Source organism: Mus pahari, chromosome 6, assembly GCF_900095145.1.
Source record: "Mus pahari chromosome 6, PAHARI_EIJ_v1.1, whole genome shotgun sequence".
NCBI classification, from domain to species: domain Eukaryota; kingdom Metazoa; phylum Chordata; class Mammalia; order Rodentia; family Muridae; genus Mus; species Mus pahari.
In genome coordinates this window covers 35,084,220-35,106,084 of record NC_034595.1, presented here as the reverse complement: position 1 = coordinate 35,106,084, position 21,865 = coordinate 35,084,220, and the positions used below count along the sequence as shown (strand labels likewise).

The following is a 21,865-nucleotide window of genomic DNA, read 5'->3' as shown; positions in this document are numbered from 1 at the left end:
TAATTTATTTACTCCTAGCATATAAGCAAGTAAAAGAACTGAAAGATCCCAAACATACATACACCATTAAGTCACACACCTTTCTCTTCCATATGACTATCCCCTTCCACACTTGATCTATTCACCTACCATCCTCCGTGAAACCACCAATGCCCCTCTTCTTGCTCTGGGCCCATTCAACTTGGGGGTAGCTAACAGGAAACTTTATCAGACATCTGGTTCTTACTTCAGGGCCATTAAATGCGTCATTGCCCATTCGCTCCCCTTAAATAAGACATCCCGATGGTAACAGGTCTAATCAGCCCATGATCAACATAACTGTAATGTCATGCATTTGGTATTTTTTTAATTTTAGGATACTTTCATCAACATAGCCTCTAGGTTGGTAATCACAGCTGCCATGAGCTTAAGCCTGAAAAGACATGTCATGCCATTGTGCCGGGAAGTTAGTGTCCTACGACGCTCCATCCTTTCCTCTGCCTCTTTCATTCTTTCTACCTGGTTATATTCTAGGAACCTTGTTGGAAGTGATACAAATGTCCCACTTACATCTGAGCATTCAGCCACCTCTTATTTCATGTACTGTGATTATTTATGCATTTCTAGTTACTTCTGACTGTTACAAGAAGAAACTGTTCTGCACAAAGCTGACAGACAGCAGCACCACAAACAGCCTTTTAGAAGGCAACTTGAGAGCCTTATCATGCCCATTAGCAAAACAACTGTGATTTTCCCTATAGGGCAGATGGCTGCCCTAGCTATGGGCTATTGATTGGGTTTATAGGGGGATGTGAGTTCCTTGCTGTAGAGCAGACCCCGAATCCAATCAACCTCTGTCATTCTGTCATATGACCACAGATCAAACCACACCACAGTTTCTGCCACCTATGAACAAGTTTCTTAAGTCACCGGAAGCATATCTTTTAGACCAGATCTTTTCGGGAAGGGATTTGCAGTGACGTCTGCGAGTTTGAGTGTTATCATTGATGAAAGTAAGATGCTGCAGGTTGCACAGCACAGCTGAGGAAGTGTTGAACAGTTGGCTGCATATGTGAGCAATAGTTTTTCCAGTGAAGTAGAAGTTGCCTTACATGTATTCTGATGGGTTTGGTGGAAACATTGGAGCAGTTCACTCTTACACTAGTACCGCAAATACCATTTTGTTGTGTTAAGTTCTTGATAATGAATCGCCTCTCCAAAAGCCTTCATCTCTTATGACGCCAGGATAAGTCTTGTTTCTTGTGATTGACTCACATCTACATTCCCTTTCACACAAAGAAATTTGCTTCAGACATAACATCTTCTTATGGATTCTTTAACTCTAGCTTATTCTTTATTTTCAAGCGTAGCCTTCTGCTGCCTAGAGGATTCCATCTCTACAGTTGTAAGCCCAGTGTTTTCTGGGGTGGGGTCCAGGAAAGCTGTGTTGAGAGGGACATTTCTGGACTAAGCACGTGTGATTTCTGGAAGCTCCTGAGGTGGTGGAGAGAACATGGGATCCATGTCAGAGGTCTCAATCCAAGATTGGAGTCAGGTAGCTTTGCGGTATTGGTGGCTACTTACATGCTGCAGGACTTCTGATCTTTGATAGGGTAAAGGGACTTCTAGGAGAGAAGATCCTGGTGACAACTCCTTGGAAAGGAAGTAGACTCACCTAATGCAAACCAGGAAATGTGAATTAAACAACGATAAGAAAAGGGTGGTCCTGATGTCCATGACAAGAGCTAGAGAGAGTGCCAGGTGATCCTTGCAGAAATCACGGGTAATTATGTCAATACTTTTACACCTCTCGACCATATAATTCCACCCCTAGAATCCACTAAAAGGAAAACCTCAGGAAAGGGCCTAATTTATAATTAAGGGATTTTCTTTTCCCCTAATTAGTTAGTTAACTAATTTACTGTATACTCTGATTGCAGCTCCCCTCTTCACAAGACCCCACCTCTCAGTATCCCGCTCCCATGGCCCCTTCTTTATTCCTCCTCCCATTCATCTCTAAGAAGGGGTAGGACCCCTTAGGTACCCATCCATCCCGGCACCTCAAAACTGCAGGACTAGGTACATCCTCTCCCATTGAGGCCAGACAAGACACTCCAGTTAGAGGAACAGGATCCACAGGTAGGTAACAGAGTCAGGGTCAGCCTCTGTCCAAGTTGTTGGGGGACCTGTATGAAGACCAAGCTGTACATCTGCTACATATGTGCAGGGGTGCCTAGGTCTAGCCCATGCTAGTCTTTTGTTGTTGGTTCAGTCTCTGGAAGCCCCCCAGGACATAGGTAAGTTGACTATGTTTGTCTTCTTGTGAAGTTGCCATCCCTTCTGGGTTTCTCAATCCTTCCCCCAATTCTTCTCCAAGACTTCCCAAGCTCAGGCTAATGTTTGACCATGGGTCTTTGCATCTGTTTTGGTCAGCTTATGGGTAGAGCCTCTCAGCCGACAGTTATGCTAGACTCCTGTCTGCAAGCATGGCAGAGTATCATTAATAGTGTCAGGGACTGGTTCTTGCCCATAGGATGGATCTCAAGTTGGGTCAGTCATTGGTTGGCCGTTCCCTCAGTTACTGCTCCATCTTTGTTCCTGCACTTCTTGTAGCCAAAACAAATTTTGGGTTGAAGGTTTTGTGGGTGGTTGACATCTTTAACCCTCCACTGGGAGTCCTGCTTGGCTATAGGAGGTGGCCACTTCAGAGTCTATATCCCCCACTGCTAGGAGTCTCAGTTCTAGGGTCACCCTCATAGACTCCCTGGGGCCTCCTCCATCCCAGGTCTCTGGCAAGTTCTAGAGATGCACCCCATTCCCCATTTAATTCACTTTCCAGTCCCTCTCTCACCAGCTCCCTCTTCCCTAATCCCCTTCCACTTCTCTCTCCCATCCAGTTTCCTCCTGTCGTTTATTTCCAATAACGTTTTTAATTCCCAGTTGAGGAACCCAAATAACTTCTTTGGGTCTGTGGATTGTAGCATGGGTATCCAGTACTTTATAGATAATATACTCTTTTCAGTGAGTACATATCATGCATGTTCTTTTGGGTCTGGGTTACCTCACTCAGGATAATATTTTCTAGTTCCATCCATTTGCCTGCAAATTTCATGATGTCTTTGTTTTTAATCACTGAGTAGTAAGTATTCCATTATGTAAATGAACCACATTTTCTTTATCCACTCTTCATTTGAGGGCATCTGGGTTGTTTCCAGTTTCTGGCTATTATAAATAAAGCTGCTATGGACATAGAAGAGCTAATATTCTTGTGGTATGGTAGAACATCTTTTGGGTATATGCCCAGGAGTAGCATAGCTGGGTTTTGACATAGAACTATTCCCAATTTTCTGAGAAACTGCCAATTTAATTTCCACAGCGGTTGTATAAGTTTGCACTCCCACCAATTTAAGGGATTTTTATTACCTATTTTTAGAGCAACTAGCAATACAGTCAGAGTTTTAGGCAGAAGCCTGGCTCAGGGGGCCCTGATAAGCCAGATGTAGTCACCCATTCTATTATACCAATCGAAGGAATGAGGAACAGTAGAGAGCAGGGAAAGGAGATTTAATCAATACACTGGAAACTGGATCGGATAAAGGAGTCCAGGAACACTGAGTTTGTGTATGGGAGTGGGTGGCGGGGCTCACCTGAACTTTAGACTTAAACAGAGGAACAGCCAGGGCAAAGGTCAAGAGGTTATGGGTAATCAGGCAGTCCTGGTCAAGATGTGGGCATCTTGATTATTATCTCACATCTGGTTCTGCAGCATGGAATTGGTGCAATTACTCTTACAAATGGCTACTTCTACTCCAGGTTGTAACTTAGCTGTCCCAGATAATCGCCCTGAAGGGGTGGCTAGCCTGGGCTTCCAGGATTTGTTCTGACTGCAGTGCTAAGAGAATGATACCTCTGTGCCTTTAGCCTTGAAGGGAGTGATTAGGTAGCACCTGATTCTAGATAGAGACTCTTAGAGTGAGTACGTACTTAATGTCAAGTCAAGGTGAAGGCATTGATGGCATGTTTTTATCCTGGTTATGTGGACCCAAGCAAGGAGCCCATACTTTGTAATAGACTCAGTTTCTGAGTGTCTGTATGGATAGTGTGTCTAGTCTGAGGGCTGCAGCGAGATGAATATAGAAACTCCAGGTGTCCTTGTAGGGCACACCGTGCACAAGTTAAGGCAGTGAGGGATGTCTAATATTAAGGAAAATGCTTGTGATAGAATGCCATGCTGATGAAAGACAGTGATAGCATCTCTTCAGAGTGTGGTTCCAATTAAGGATAAAAGAGTGTGTATACATATGCACATATTATTTCTTACATGCACACACACACACACACACACACACCACCACCACCACCACCACCACCACCACCACTACCAGCAGCACTACCACCAAAGAAAATTGAGTATTTTCCACAGGTAGCAGGAAGTGTATTTTTACCTTTTCTGCAGATTCCTTTATGTCCTTACTAAATGAGCATATACTTATTTTATATTTAAAACAAAAATCTATTTTCAGAGAAAGCAAATAAATGGATACATAAAGTGAACTATCTGGGCTAGTTGATTTCTAAGGTCCTCAAATTATGTATTCTGTGCTTTTTAATTAATTTAGTTAAAGAATTTCACAGAAGAAGCAATGCTATAGGATGAACCACCCTGTATTTTATTCATCTAAGAGGGTGCAGTTATGAAGGGGCTCATTGGCTTTGAGGTCTTTGAACTTCACTCATAGTGTAAGGGGTCAGACACTAAGACGGGGTGGGCAGGCCCTCTGTTAATTAGTGCTCTTAAATAACAGCGAGTTCCTTCCTCCATCACTGCCTCTGGTGAAACTGGCTGAGCCCTGTCATCCATTGCTATTTGGAACCATAAAGGAGATCATTATAGTTTACATATTGGAGATAAAAGACCCCTAGGGCTTGTGAAGCAAACTGGGGAGAGTAAAAAGATTGGTTTCAATGTGAGTTAGTGGAACACAACAGCTAAGTGCCGGAGTCCTGTCGTGGGCGAAACTGGCTTCACTAGCAAGTACTCTTGAATTTTTCCCATACACAAAAATCACCATCTACTTCCTGAAACAGCTGTAAAGAGAAAGCAAGGCAGTGGAGAGCCGTCTGGACAACTCCTGTCTTAAAATATAAGCTTAGTAAGTGGTTTTTTGTTGTTGTTGTTAACTGCTTAATAAGTATTTGTTGTATTATGATTATTAGGCCATTTTTTGAAGTCATAGTTTATAAAATCAGGATAATAATAGGGGCTATTTTATAGGTGTGTTAAGGAAAATAAATGAATAGATGCATATAAGCAATACAGCTCAGCGAGTTTAAAGGCCTTGAAGCCAGTGAGCCCCTTCAAAATTGCAGCTTCTTAAACGAATAAAATGCGGTTTGGTTCAATCTATAGCACTGCTTCCTCTATGAAAAAATTTTTAAGTAAATTAATTAAAAATGCAGAGTATATAATTTAAGAATCTTAGCAATCAACATAGTAAAAACTTATTAGCAAAAAGCACACAGATATGTACATTGGCATTCTAAAAACATCTTTAAAGAAAAACTTCAGAATATTCAGGCTATTTCTTTCCCCATTATTGTAGTCTCTCTAAAAAAAAAAAAAAAATCACTTTGCGAATCCTGCGTTCGGTGAGATGTAGTCTTTCCACCTCTGGGGTCACTGGAGCAGTGTGGGCTCTGCAGGAGCTTGAAGACCCTGTTTCCAGTTGCCTTTTTTCCAGTATGGCTCAAGGCTGTGTGGACAGGAGAGGACCGAGGTCTTCAGGATGAAGGAAGCTAGAACCCCGATTTGGATTCTTCTCTCGTGGTTCTGCTGTGACCTTTCGACCTGTGGAGATTTAGAATGCTCACTCCTGGAGGCTTGTAACAGGGGCAGTCTACCTCAGGGAAAGGGGAGAGTGGACCCAAAGTGCTTGGCAAAGATCTACTAACCTTTCATTTCCTCAGCTGCCCTCAGATGACCAGATGGCCAGCTCTTCCCCAGGACTCTTCCCGATTTACATTTCAATGCCCTGGGTGGCCAATTCATACCACATGTGATTTGAATTCAATTCAGTTGTCCCATGGACAATTATATTCAGTCCTAGGTTTATACAACTTTAAGTTTTTATCTATATCAATTGTTTTTGAAAAATATTTACATGAAAAAATTCTGCTCATTAAAAAAAACACACCATAAAAATCCTTTCTTTACATCTTTAAACAGCTTTATGTAAACAGCTTTGAAGTTCTCTCTAACTGGAACTTGCAAGGTTTTTTAATGTGGAAAAGAGTAGAAAGGTTGTGTTGACTTCCTTCCCCGTTCTTACCAAGGATCTAAGACTCTCTGGATGTTTGGGTGGGTGGGATGGGCTGATCATGAGCTGGCTATTTATTTTTACACAGAATTCTATTTTTTAAATTGGTTTATTTTCTTCTGTAGTGGCTCTTAGAGCACATGCTATAACTTAGCTGTAAGTCAGAGCCAGGCATGGTGGCTTACGGTGGTGTGTGGTGTTACCTGGTGGCCCATGGTCCTAATCTCAGTAATTGGGAAGCTGAGGCAGATGTTCACCATGCGTTTGAAGTTAGACTATGCAGCATCATGAGACTCTAAATCAAAGTAAGCAACTAAATAGATAAGAGACATAGGTAGATGAGAGATATGGACAAGTTGTGACCCAGGCAGCTTCACCCATATGAAGGATAAAAAAGAACTACTTATCATCTTCAATCAATAGGTAATACCCATGTGGCTTGCTGCTGAGAAGAACAGCAGACTAAATACAAATTCTGCAGATATAAACCCGATTAACAAGGCCATGAATAGTTTGCTGTCTGTGCTGGGGCCAGGCAGAGGATGTCCGTTGGTCTCCATGCTTTGTGTAACTACCACCGTAAAACCCGGAGAGGAGTTACAGTGCTTGCTGCAGTGATCAGAGCGCATCATTGGTATTGGCCACTGGGAATTTCCATCTCAATGAGAAGCTGCAGGGCTCAGGGATCCATTGCCGTTCTTGATGTGCCCAAGGGACTGCAGAAGAGTTTACATCAACACAGAGGATACGGGCTCTTGGGGCTTAGCCACACACAATTAGGAAAGAAATACAAGTGCATAGGTCTTTCCTATCAATGAAATGATCCTAAATTACTTTCTTCTGTTCGGGACGGCTTCCGAGAGAGAAAGTTTAGATAAAGAAGCCCTTGTGGATTTTTATGAGAAAGAGTCCAACACAGGGTGATTTTTACACTTTCAGAACATTTTCACACATTGGAATCAGCTTGTATAGGAATATTTAGAATATGTGATTTTTCACATGAGGGACAAGCGGTGGTGGGAATGGTCAGGGAAAGCAGAACTGGCTTGCAGGCGAGACAGGAGGAGTTTGAAATACTGTGTAACAGCTGAGCCTTGAAAACAAGCTGACGGTCTGCTTCTATTGCAAAAACAGAGTTAAGACTGATGTGGCTTAGAGCCGTGTTCTAAGCTCCCATGAGGAATCTAGCCCCATGCTCTTTCTCCTTCGACCTTCAAGGGACCCCGGTAACTCTCTGATCCATGGGTACCCATAATAGTGACCTAAGTGAGCCATTGGCAGGTGGATTCTGAGGAGCTGACTTGGTCCTATGTTGAGAGCAAGAAAACTAAATTCTCAAAGAGGTGTTAGGCTTCCCATCAGAGTGTGGTGAGTCCTACCGGCTGCCATCAGATGCCACACTGCAGCAGAGATCAGACACTCGCCGTCATCTTGTCTGGGGGGGATGAAAGACTCTTCGTCACTCAGGAAATCTTACTCTTTGAGAGGCTTTGTTATTTTCTGTTTTTCTTTTTTGTCCTGTTTCTGTCTTTTCCCTCCTCCACTTTGCCATGTCTTGAAGTGGAAGAAAACCTAAACCAAACAAACAGAGAGCGTTTTCCATACAGAAGCTAATTAAAATGGAAGTAAACCACAAAAGCACCCGTTTGCTTCAATAGCTCCGGACTCTGCAGCCAGCTCCTAGGCTCGGTTGATGGAGGGATGCACTTTCATTATTGTTGAATTCGGAAAGTGTTGCTTTTAGTTTCATAGCCTCTGGCTGATTTTGAAATGCTGTAATTCAGTTTCTTATTCTGCATTCTACTTTAAGACAGTAAGGGAAAAGCAGAAATGTACCCCGACATTTATTGAACTTACTCTTCCACTCTGCTTTCCTGAGGAACATTAACTTTCTCATTCTGCTCATACATATTGTATTCAGGTGTTCATTACAGTTTTTATTTTTGTCAACTTAATACAAACTGCGGTCATCTGGGAAGATGGTACCTTAATTAAGGAAAGTGCCACCATCAGATTGGCAAGGCTGTGGCGGTATTTTCTTGATAATGATTGATGTGAAAGAGCCCAGCTCACTGTGGGTGGGTCCACCCATGGGCAGGCAGTCCTGCCTCCTAATTATTGCCCTCCATTCACGATGGATATAAACTGTAATTGAAATAAACCTTTTCCTTCCCAAGTTGTTTTTGGTTATGCCATGGTACTTACCATGGGAGTAGAAAGCAAACTAGGACAACTGATAACATATTCATGTGGGTTTATGACCAACGTTCTTTCCTGCCAGCTGACACTTGGTCTCATGGGAAAACAAGAGTGGATGATCCCGTTTTCAAAAGAGGAAGCTGAGTCAGGTTTGGAATCCAGATCTTCAGAGCTCTGATCTGATACTTCCAGGACATTGGCAAGGGAGCTTCAAGAATGTGATTGGGCTTCTCTTTCTTCTCTTGGACTTACATTGCACCTTATTGCCCATTTAAGGACCTACTATGATATAATTGGAGAATGAGTCACTGACCCATTCTCAGGCTCTGTGTTTTATTGTTTTTGAATAAAAATGGCCCCAATGGAACGGCTCTATTAGTAGGTGTGTCCTTGTTGGAGTAGGTGTGTCCTAGTTGGAGGAAGTGTGTCACTGTCACTTCCTGCTGCTGTGGATTCAGAAGGAGAACACTTGGCTCCTCCTGCACTGTGTATTCCTGCATGCCACCATGCTTCTTGCCATGAGGATAATCAACTAAACCTCTGAACTCTAAACCAACCCCAATGAAATGTATATAAGAGTTGCCATGGTGGTTGTAGGGTCTCTTCACAGAAGTAAAGCCCTAACTAAGACAGGCCTTAGGTAAGGAGTTGTAATCTTTACCTGACTTTTCCTGTTAAGATTGAAGACTGTGGCGATTAGTGTGTAAAAGTCAGTCTTAAGCAACAGCAAAAGGCAAAATAATAGCAACAAGCCAGGAAGTTTATATTCTTGTCATATAAAATTCTGGAAAGATGGTGTGGTGACTGTTTTGTAGATGCCCCAAGGGTCATCCTTATTCACACGGTTCTGCCAGCCTGGGGCATTGTGTACTCAACAATCTGCCCAAGTCTAGCCAGCAGGTCGGATGGAGGCAGGAAGAAAAATGACAAGGGACAATTACAACTAGCTTCAGCTGTTCAGCTGACGCAACTCAGAGTTGTCTGGGAAGAGGAATTCTCAAATAAGGAATTGCCTCCATCAGACTAGCCTGGGAGCATGTCTGAGGGCATTTGTTCATTAATGTAGGAGGGCCCAGCATACTGTGGTCACTGGAGCCTGGGCAGCATAAGACAGGGATTTGAGCAAGGCAGGGAAGTAAGCCATTCAGCAGGGTCCCTCCCAGAGTCTGCTTCAGCTCCTGCCACTGGGTTCATGCCCAGACTTTTCTTGATGACAACTTCAACCTGCAAGATAAAATAAACCTGCCTACCTAAGCTGTAAACTCAGATAGGACCTCTTAAAGAAAGCTCCTCAGGATTCCATGGGATAATCCTTTTAGCCTATTAGAGTTTGGCCACATAGCCATATCTAACTGCAAGATAGTCTATGTTCTAGTGACGACGTGCTTAGCTAAAGTTTCTGTTTCTATAGAAGAAGATAGCATTGGGTAGTATGAAGCAAGTGGACTTAAAAAATTTATTAATTTTCTTGAGAATTTCATACAATGTATTTTGATCATATTCATTTTTTTGTTTTGAAATGTTAGCCATTTTATTTATTTATTTTCAATTTTTTATTAGATATTTTCTTCATGTACATGTCAAATGCTATCCCGAAAGTTCCCTATACGCCCCCCACCCTGCTCCCCTACCCACCCACTCCCACTTCTTGGCCTTGGCGTTCCCCTGTATTGGGGCATATAAAGTTTGCAAGACCAAGGGGCCTCTCTCTCCCCTTAACTACTTTCAAATCTACGTCAACTTCTGTATCCCCAACTTCATGTTTTGTTTTAATTTATATTACACACACACACACACACACACACACACACACACGGCCTGCATGTATGTATGTGTGCTGTGGAGGCCAGCAGAGGGAACCGGACTTCTTGGAAGTGGAGTTACAGACAGTTGAAAGCTACCCCGTGGGTTCTGAGACCTGAACTCTGGTCCTCTGAAAGGACAGTGAGTGGTCTGACCCTTCGTCCAGCCCTATGGCTTTTCCTGCACCACCCCCCCCAAGTCAATAACTCATTGACTTCAGTTTTTGTTACCCGTATACTTCCCCTGGAGGGTGGTCAACCCACTAGACACACCCTTAAACAAAACTGACTCACTCCCCTAGAAGCCATCAACTGCTCAGAGCTTCTTAATTAGGGGATCATGAGGCCCTTTCTACTCCTTGCTAGAATGTTAACTGGCTTGATCCTGTACAGCTGTTGTTACTTTGTAAGTGCAGTGGTCCAGCCATGTCCAGAGACACTGCTTTGCTCTAAGTCTCAACGTCTACCTCTTACAATCTTTCCACTCCATCTTCCATTATGGTCCCTGAGCTTTGGGGAAGAGTGTGCTATAGGTATCTCATTTGCAGCTGAGAACTCCAGTCACTAATTCTCTGCACTTTGAAATGAGTTGTGAGTTTCTGCATTAACCGTTGCCCACTATACTACAACCCCATGGATACGCAAGCACACACACACACACACACACACACACACACACACACACCCCTCTTCTCTGATGAGGTCAGAGAGCTTCACTAATCCTGCTTCAGGTCTGATCCACCTCTTGGGCTTGTAGCAATTGTTGGAGCTGCTGGAAGACATGGAAGTTCCCAAGCCACAGATGACAGTCTAGTCACAGATAGATACTGAACACATCATGGTAAGTTATCATAAGAGAAATGAAGGAAGTATTTTCTGTAGTCTCTTAAAATACACCATAAAATACAGCCATGTTAATTTGACTTTCTAAAGTTGGGGATATAAAATAAAACTTCGAGTGGTTTTCTTTTATTTTGGCCTATCTTGCCTTTCTTATTAAGACATTGCTAACCCAAATGTAATGTCATCAAACACAAGTTTGTGAAATATGGTGACACCCCTGTGCTGGGGGAACATCAATTGAGAAAAGGCCTCCATCAGATTGGCTTGTAGGCAAGTCTGTGTGTTCATTTTCTTGATTGCTGATTGATGTGGGAGACCGAGCACAGTGTGGTCCTGGGTGGTATATGATAGCAAACTTGACAAACCAGGGGTAGCCATCCAGTACCAGCCAGTAAGCATCACTCCTGTGCTTCAGTTCCTGCCTTGGCTTCCTCTGATGATAGACAGTGATTGAGATGTAAGCCAAATGAACCCTTTCTTCCCCATGTTGTTACTGGGCATGGCGTTTATGACAGCTATAGGCAGCTAACTAGTACAGGGCCTAAGAAAGCTTTCTTTCTATATACATGTATGAACATACAGAGATGCAGCTTTTTTTCTGTGTCCGGCCACACAGTGATCCACGGTTGACTCTCTTCAGCCACTTCCTTGAAGATGGCATTAGCTTTGTCTGGATTTTTGCCACTATAAAAGTGCTGCATCTAGCTGCTTGGATTTCTGGGGGAAAGATTCCCAATTTGCTTAGGGATCACAGGATAGAGAGATTTATAGTTCTTCATATATTTTCATGAGGAGCTGACTGGGAAAGGTTGGTTGGCTGCATGGTTACTTTTGCAAAGGTCTCAGAAAATGGCATTTTCCAGAGCTAAAAATCCTAGTGTTGTAGGTGTGTAGTTGACCCCACGTTGATCTGACCTTTTCTGATAACTTTTGTTAGATGAATTTACTCGGTGTCCTTGGGGGTTTCTACCACTGATAAAACACCCTGACCAGAAGTAATTTGTGGAGGAAAGGGTTTATTTCACCTTTCAGTTTGTAGCTCATCATCCAAGGAAGTCGGGGCAGAAACTCAGGTCCATAGACCGTGGAAGAATGCTGCTTACTGGCTTGATCCCTCTCGCTTGCTCAGCCTACTTTCTTATACAAGCCAGGACCCCCTGCCCAGGGATGGCACCATCCACCGTGAGATGTGCCCTCCCACGTCAATCATTCATTAAAAAAAATGCCAAACAAGACTTGCCTAGGGGCCAGTCTGATGGAGGCACATTCGCAATTGAGAGCCCCTCTTTTCAAATGACTCTAGATTGTGGCAGGCTGACAAGAAAATTAGCAAGCCCACTTGGCTCTTGACCCATGATTGATAGTATTTTTCATGATTTTTCCCTTTAGAGAATGTCCCGCTTTGTGGACCAGGCTGTCCTGCTTTTGCCACCCGAGTTAAGGCATTAAAGGCTTGTTCCACCACAGTCAGAAAAAAGTTTACAACATTTTTACCAATTAAACTATTGTTTGTATGAAAAAAAAATATAGGGAATTGCTTCTCCAACTTATTCACTCATCTAAGAAACAGTTATGGATGTGTCATATGTTGTTCTAGACACTGCGACAAACCTATAAACAACTTTCAAAAATTCACCTTTTTTATGAAGGAAACGGCAAGGACTAACATACAAGTGAGTGGGTTGGCTAGGTGGTCATTAGTTCTAAGGCTAAAACCCAATCGGAGAAACAGGGCGGGATCATTCTCTTATGAGACAATTAAGTGTCGCCACGTTGCAATTTGGATGTTTGACAGAAAGCTTGAAAGTGAGGAGGGAGACAGGGGCTTGTAGGGGTGAGGGTGTGTGGGTAGGGGTGGACCAGCAGGCAATCGGAAGAAGCCTTTGTGGGAGAGAAAGGAGAGAGACCGTGTGGGGACCTGAAATGGTGGAGATCCGTAGGAATAATAGCAAGTGTTCTGCTTTTATTCAAGATGCGAAACCATGGGGCATTTGGAGCAGAGAAGTTACACGGCATACACAACTTTTTCTAGGAATCTCAGCCATGATACCGAGATGTGTTCCAAGGGGGAGGGGCTCGCAGGGGGCTTTCTCCATGTTTAGCAGAGCTGATGGGGACAGGACCAGGCTGTTATACCGAAAGCAAGAAGTAGTTCTTGGCTTCTGGATATATTCTAAAGAAAGATTTTCTCTGAACAAATTACTGCAATCGTTGAAGCTTGAATCAATTCCGGTGTCTAGTGTCAGTTTCTGTTATTCTGGGGTTCACTGGTGGTTTCCCTGACTTCTCTGCTATGGGTTCAGCTCACTGGGCTCCAGTCGAGTGGGGAGACTGACTTCAGCAAATCCACTTTGATGCTCATTCTGATTGTCTGCAGAACTTGTTTTCTTGTGGCAGAACTCATATAGGCCTGCTGCTTCGAGGTCAGCGCGAGAGCCTGATGCTTTGCTTGATACAGTCTTCTGGAACAGGTCACATAGTCAATCACCCATCACCTTCACCTGATCCTGTTCTTCTGGCACTCAAGGGAAAAGCCCTTTCAGACCCCGGAAGGCTAGAATTAGCGCTTTTGCCCAACATGAAGAAGAAACCGGAACCGGCAGGCTTTTGCCTGGATATTAAGAGTGACACAAAAGAGAGGCAGCCAAAAAGTTGGAGTTGCCATTCTTTAACTTAGCCAGAACTGAGACAACCAGGAGAATTATATGGCTACTTAGGGAAGGAGATGCTCGCTATATACTTAGGTAGGGATGACTCTGAAGGTAAGGACTTGGGGGGAGGACTCATTAGCATGTAAATGGTATTCAGTTCCAAGAAATACCCCTGGGGATAGAGGAAAGACACAAATAGGGCCTAGAAATGAACCGTAGTGTCTAATATTACAACGTCAGGTAGGGGCTGATGAGACGGCTCAGAGAACAAAGACTAGCCTGAGGACCTCAGATTGACACAAGGCACTCCACACTGGAAGGACAGAATCAAGCCCCACAGGGTGTGCTCTGACCACACACCCACACACATGCTTACATATGCACAAATACATTTAAGTGTGTTTTTAAAAAATGCAGAGTTATGTAGAAAGAGGCAATGAAGGGGGCTGAGCAGGAGTGCTGGGGGGAGTCTGGAGGGGGGGATGGCTTGCAGCTTTTACATGTTGACTGAGCTAGCCCAAATCCCAGAAAGTCGTTCTCTCCTCTACCCCTTACTTCTCTCTCTCTCTGACTGGATTTCTTTTCTGTGAGATCTTGGAGGACAAATGGAAATGGTATAAAAGATTTGACTTTGTTGTGAAAAATTCCACAACCAAATTTGCATTTTTACACAAATAAGCCAATTCAGCTTGAGTGTGGACAGCACGGTCAGTGGGAGTCTGTGAACAGCTTTATTTTAGGACTGACATCATTAAAAACAGGCCGATCTGTAAAGCTTCCACCCCCTCAGGTGACACAGGACAGATGGCATCTGTGAAAGGTTTCAAACCATGATGTGGGACAGATTCCCTTGAATGCATCAGAGGTGGACCCTACAAGACATTTGTAAAATCACCACCAACACATTTCTTTATCAATCAAAGGCACGATCTAATGAAGCTAATGCCTTGAAACTGTTTCACTTAAAGCGCCTGTGGTAAAGATAATGAGAAACGAGGTGATTTTTAAAAAGGGAAGAAAAAAGCCTGCTGTTTGGAGAAACGCTCACCGTGCCCAGCTTCCTCTGTGTCTTAGCAAATCCTGTCCCAAGGTGAGGACAGAGCTTTCGTTCTGCCTTTCCACAACTCTGCATACCGGAGGTATGACTGCCATGTTTCCTACCAGCCCCCATGCTTCTCCCAGCTTCCTTGCTGCGCACGGACATCTCTTCCGTTCCTTATGCAGAACCCATGGGCCATCTGCAACATTGTCAACAGGCTGCGTTTTTCCACCGTGGTTATGTCTCTTCAGACTTCTCTCACAGATTATAAGAAAACTACTTGTCAAAGCGTTCTGAGTTTTTACGATGAGGGTTTTATTTTGCTGTCACAAGAGGTGACCTAAACTTCTTGGCCACTGCATCTGTGTCTGCAAAATAGTATTTATTTCCACTTCCTTGAGGTGCTCACCAAAGCCTTCGCTGCCACTAGCTGCTGGGCATCTAGGGTGTCAGGGGGTGGCCATGGAGGGTATGAGCCAGTGTGAGAAGCATGCAGGACTGGGAGTGATACAGAGGGAAGGAGTGGCGTGGACATTTTGTGTACACCCAGTGACAAGTCTTTCATGTCCACTTTCTTATTTCCCAGTTCCTCTGTAGGAAAAGATTTTTGCAGGCAAGAGCTTCACTACTGAACCATCATGCGCTTGGCTTGGCGTGAAGCTTTTCCATAGGCATAGAACATGGCCACTGGTCATCTAAGCATGCCCTGGATTTAGAGATACATTGTAACACATCTCTTTTAAAGGCTTCTCAGTTCTTATAAAACAGAAAAAAAAAAAATAACCATGTTACAGTGGAAAGAAAAACAACTCCATTCGAGTCAATCCGGTACATTATGAAGAGTAAGTATGAAGACGAGGATGTAATGTGTGCTCCTACAGGCCTGTGAGCTGTGCACTTTGAGCGGTACCACTCTCTCTTCACAGTTTCTTCTGTGTTTAGACAATACTCGAATGCTTATTTAGGGGGAAAAAAAACCCCACTTCCACCAGTTTCCACTGAAGGGTCTCTTAGGTGGCCTCGTTTCCCATCTGGGTTCATTGGACCAACTATTAGGCATGCTTCTTAGCCGGGTCCTATTCACTTTTAAATACCTGTACTCTAACAATGTACAAATAATGCTGTCGGATTTCTGACACAAGTTAGAGTGTGGCCTTCTCTTAACAAATAGAGAAATGAAAGCAAGGAGGACACCACTCACCCTGAGCAGGGGAGGACCTGCCTCTGCTGGAGCAATCAGGCTGGGAATCCTGCAGGACCACACAGTTAGCATCCCCGGTGTGGTTCACTGCATCCGGAAGCAACGGTACAAGCAGAGTAATGAGATGGCTTCCTTGCCCTTTGGATGGGCCTGAAGGTCAAGTTCATTTATTTGCTTTTAATTTAGCTGAAATTATAGGCCACCTGAAAGACCCCTTTGTTAGGAACAGTTCCTAAAATAGCTGCACAAACCTTTGGTCCCTCTCATTTTCCTCCAACCTTTTCTGTTTGCAGGATTAGGAAGGCACTTGGGAGGCACATTAATCTTGCCGGCGTTGTCAGGAATGATCAGCGAGTTTTATTAAAAAGCCCCGATTGCCTGAAAGGCCTCCTTGTCTGAATCTGAATGGAAGGAGCATGTTAAGATCTTGGGGCACGCTGTCGGGACCCTTAGTCTTGCCCCCTGGACCTCAAGCTGACACTTGGGGAAGAAGTGCAGGAACCTTGCTTTGCTGAACAGACTTTGCCTGTGCACAGAGCTGGCCCTGGCATCATGCACTCTCCAGGCTGCACTGGGCCCAAGGCTCTGTTGTTCTTGCTGCTCCAGCTGCTTCTGCTGCACCTGGGCCCGGCCAGTGTCACCTTCATCAGCATCAACCGGGGCCTGAGGGTGATGAAGGGTGGTTCTGCCTTCCTGTCTGGAGATCACCTGAGGTTTGGCGTCCCTAAAGAGAAGGATGCCTGCAGAGTGGAGGTGGTGATGAATGAGCCCATAACCCAGAGGGTTGGGAAACTCACTCCACAGGTAGGTCACCTTTCGTTTCTGTTCAGCCGTGTATGGGTGTGTCTGTACAGTGTGGGGAGGCAGAGGGAATAGGTAAAGGCTCTCTCTTAAGCCATCCTTACAAGTATGTAGCATATTTGAAACTAAGGCATGGAAAGGCACAGGCATGGGATCCTATTGCTTTTGTCAAAGAATACTTTTAAAATTCTATTTATTTTGTGTGTCTGGACCCGGGCATGCCACAGCATACTTGTGGAGGCTAAAGAACAGCGTTTAGGTCTTGGTTCTCTCCTTGAACCACCGGGAGTGAACAGGTCATAGGTTTTGGTGGCAAATGCCTTTACCCTCTGCGTTATCTTGCCAGCCTTGTTTTTGAATGTTCTTGACCGGATTCAGATAATAAGCCTGCCACTGACTTGGTTTCATCTGATTTATATTAACATATTACAGGAAGTAAGGGTTAAACTCATACAGATGTGTACACTTTTTCTTAACAATACACTGCTTTCAAGAAACCTCTCATTGCAGTGTCATGTCTCATTCAGAGGATTTCCATGTCTTACCAGGTGCCTTGACCTACGAGAGTAGCCCTTTATCCAGTTAGGAAAAAAAGAGGATGTAAGAAAATTACATGTTTCTTGGTCTTTCATTTTAGGGTAGGGGGGAGAGAAAGGGGAGAGAGAAGTGGGGAAAAGAGGAAGATGGAGAAAGAGAAGGATATTGAGAGAGACAGAGACAGAGACAGACAGAGACAGAGACAAACAGAGACAGAGACAAACAGAGACAGAGAGACTTAGTGAGCAGTCCCTTGGTGGGCATGCTGTGCCCAGCCTTACAGGGCTGTTCTCTCATACATTGCAAGAGAAGTATCTTAGAGAAGGTAGCAAGGCTACTAGGCTGAATTCATAATTGGGTTCTATTAGTTTTGAGACATTTTTAGGTCATATGCAGACCCCAGAATGACAAAGGTAAATCATGATGACATATGTGTGTGTGTGCATGTGCACATAGATGAATGTATATGAATGTGTGCATATATATATATATATATATATATATATATATATATATGATTATCATAAGCATAAGACCTCCAAGTCATCTCTGATTTTAAGGCAAAATTCTAGTTATTAGGAAGATATTATGCAACAGAGACAACATATACCCACCAGATTGGGAGATTTTTGACTGTTTAGAAAACCTCCAAGTGTTCTTGTCATCTGTTTGCTGATTATTTGAAAAAAAAAAAAAGTCCAATGTGGTACTGTGTGTGTGTGTGTGTGTGTGTGTGTGTGTGTGTTTCTAGGAGTAAATATGGCAGAGAAAATGGATTTGCTGCATCTCAAGTGGACATGTCATCAGTACATTCTAGAATTTATTTCTTGGTAGCCCATTAAAACTCTAAGCTTCATAATTGGCTTACTGTGTGTCATAGATATATTTATAGCAACATTATTTCTTTCCAGTTTTTTATTTTTGCTAGTTTTAAATTCTGATAATTTTCAGCAAATAAATAAGATTCTCAGGTAAAGTCTGGTTTGAGGAGAATTTATGCTTGATTTTAGAGCTAGAGTGGTTCAGCCCTTCCTGGATTTCTTTATTATGAATTTTTGAATTAAGCATGGCTAAGTGCATAAGTAAGTGCACATGCATGTCCCCCTCCACAGCTAAATAAACATTATTCCTTACTAGAGCTTAACAGTAAGCTTCAAGCTAGGCTTATGCGAACCCATTCCTAGCAAGACTATTGTATTAGCAACACCCTGCTGTGTAATGAACAGTTTTGTGGGATTTGCACAGAAATGCTTTGTTTAACATCTGTTCAATTAGTGTTTTCATTTCATTACTGAAGTTTGTCTTAGAACCAACAGGTTCATTCCCATTACATATCTGGAAAGCCTCTTTCGTGGGTTCATGCTAGTGCCTTCTGTCTCTATAGTCTCCTGGATAGCCATTTAGCCATTTAGGTCGATGGCAGTGTGCTGTCTCAGAGCCCAGGGCAAGACTTCACTACTCGCAGGCACTCCACACCTGGACCAAGGCAAACCATTTCCTGGGTGGAAAATCACCTTGGTTTAGTGCTGAGCTTGCTGTTTTTGAATCTGAAATACAGCATTAAGAAAACATCTCTAGTTTGAACCACTTCGTTGTCATTAAAGTGAGTAATGAGTCAGGAATGTGTGACAATTTAATTATAAATTGTAATTGAAAAGCAGTTGAAGTGGAAAAAACCAAAGCTAGACAGTAATTAGAAAAGGATTTAGCTCTCCTTTGTTTTAGTTAGTAAATTTATGGTCAATCATGGTTGTCGCCTTTTATAAAAGGAAAACATATTAGGAAACACGGAACAGATGTTTCTTTTAACAAAGCAGATTGTCTCTTTATTACCATGGCTATTTGTCAGTGATATGGGAAGGGCTTCCCTTCATCTTCTCTCTGTTTGTCAATTCAAAGGAGGAATCGAAATTCATTCTTACTAGTGAGAATGTTGTCCCAGGGTGGTTATATCGTCTGGAAATCTTTGAGGCTGTAAAAGGTACTAAAAACACCACTGCAGTAATGCAATGGATGTATGGAGGCACGGATGCATGGATGCATGGATGCATGGATGCATGCAAGGATGTTTCTCTGGACTTTGACACCTCCATCAGGGCAGTGGGAGGATCAGAAGCCTTAAAAACACAACACAATGAAACAAAAACCCAGGGCTCTAATATAAAATAGTCATTTCTTCAATGATTCCTTATGAGGTGATGAGGTTAATTGTTACTGTATTTAAGGAGAGCAAATTTTCTTTGATTCTAATCTGCCATTTGTTTTTTCCATAACCATCAAAGTTGTCATTTGCAAATGTGTGAGAGACAACTGCAGATCCTCTTTGGCGCTCATCAACTCAACAGCACACACCCACTGTGTCTCCATCTTTGAACATAAAAATTTTATTTGAAAAAGAAAGACAGAACAAAGCCACACAGAACAATGTGTTTGTGTGTGGGTAAATGTGTTGTCCAGACACCCAGAAAGATCTCTTTAATTCAATTGCTATATGCTCCTGAAAAGGATAAATAGTCTTTTTTGATAAATAGCAGATTTTTATAAAGCATTATAATTTATAGACGTCTAGTTATTTAGAGATGTAACATTCATTAATTTGCTTGCTTGGATTGTTATAATTTAGACATCAACCAAACAAGACACAATTATAAACAAGGTGGCGCATGATAGGAAAGAAGGGGTCGATGGTGGTAGAAAGATACTTGCACCCACGTCACTAGTAGGACATAGGCACCTCCCACCCGACTCTCTTACACTCACCTCACTAGTAGGACATAGGCACCTCCTACCCGACTCTCTTACACTCACATCACTAGTAGGACATAGACACCTCCCACCCGACTCTCTTGCACCCACATCACTAGTAGGACATAAGCACCTCCCACCCGACTCTCTTACACTCACCTCACTAGTAGGACATAGGCACCTCCCACCTGACTCTCTTGCACCCACATCACTAGTAGGACATAGGCACCTCCCACCTGACTCTCTTGCACCCACATCACTAGTAGGACATAGGCACCTCCCACCTGACTCCCATTCTCCAAGCTTTTGTTTGTGAGACAGAGTCTCACTAAACATCCCAGGCTGGTGGTGTGAACAGGAATCTTGGAAAGAAGCTCTGTCTGTGAAGACTGATTGGCTAATTAAAGCTTCAGTGGTGTAGAGGGGTTGGATGTTGTCATTCCAGAGATTAAATCGCCATTCCTTACCCACCTCCCTGTGGGCACTAGCAACCTGTGACTAATAGAAAAAAAAAATCTTTCAAAATCTGTTGACTTAGCAAACAACTGGCTCATACCAACCCCAAAGCTACGGCTGTCATCAGATAACATCTGAGGCCTTCCCCCATCTTGCTATAACCACCCCTCTCATGTACCATCAATGTATTTTAAACTTGTCTTGACTGAATGACTTTTTTGTTCTGTAAAACAATGAAACGCCGTAAAACTGTTTCCGTGGAGGAACATGGGTTTTAGAATAACCTACATCTGTGTTACCAAGCCATGATCACTCACAATGGCTCCAGAATAAAAGATCCTTATTCCCTTTTAAGGAGCTTTGGTGTGTTTCTTCTGTATTGACACTTGCCTTGAACTCACTATGTAGTCCAAGCTGAGCTTGAATTCAGGAAGATCTTCCTGCATCTTCTTTCCAAGTGCTGGGATTGCACGTGTGTGTCACCACTGGCAGCTAGCACGTCGTGTACTGGAAGGATTAGGAGGCTGGAGGAGTAAAACTTTGCCCTGGGTTTCTCATGTAGACATTTCTTTATTCCTGTGAACTAGGTCTTTGATTGTCATTTTCTTCCCAACGAAGTCAAGTATGTTCACAATGGATGCCCAATTCTGGACGAAGACTCTGTGAAGCTTCGACTTTACAGGTGAGTGGCACAGAACCCTTTCCTATTATTTATTTCATTTTATTTCTTCCAGATAGTTATGCTGTGTACTCCGTGGACATTTCCTACCACTACATGTTTTCCCTTGGGAGTCTCTATAATCTAGGAAAAACGTACTCAGCAGCAGTTGGAGATCGAGTGGGTGAGGCAGCCATTGCAGCCAGTGTCGGATTCTTTTGTCTCTTCCCCCTTGGAGCTTTTCTACAGATTATTAACATCATTATGTTTTCCTCCAGTCTTATGCAGAGGTTTCTCTTACTGTAATCCATTACTTAACCTTGAAAGTTCAACCCATTAATGTGGCAAAAGTCACAAATACAAGTTCCTTATGAAAATGTGATAGACATTTATTACAAGATTGAATGAAATCTTTCAGTTTGTTTGCCAGCTGCTTAGTTATAGGAAGCACAATATTTTTCACTTCTAGATGTTAAGTAATACAAGTATGTTTAAAGTCAATTATGAAATTAAGCACAGATTCACAATATAATCCTATAAAAACACCTCCCATCTATATATACAAGAGAAAACCTATGCTTATACAAAAGCATACACAAAATGCTAACTCTGAAACCTTATTCATAATAGATAAAAT

The 21,865-nt window shown here is 43.0% G+C and overlaps 1 protein-coding gene across 2 annotated transcripts in view; it reads left to right on the top strand.

Moving 5' to 3' along the window:
- Nucleotides 1-21,865, top strand: part of Frem1 (FRAS1 related extracellular matrix 1) — a 158,632-nt gene that overhangs the window by 14,711 nt on the left and 122,056 nt on the right. For both annotated transcript variants that reach the window (XM_021200078.2, XM_029540066.1), the window contains exons 2-3: nucleotides 16,325-16,835; nucleotides 21,158-21,252. In XM_021200078.2, the coding sequence (XP_021055737.1) occupies nucleotides 16,584-16,835; nucleotides 21,158-21,252 (347 nt within the window). In that variant the 5' untranslated portion in view covers nucleotides 16,325-16,583. The remainder of the gene's footprint in view (nucleotides 1-16,324; nucleotides 16,836-21,157; nucleotides 21,253-21,865) is intronic.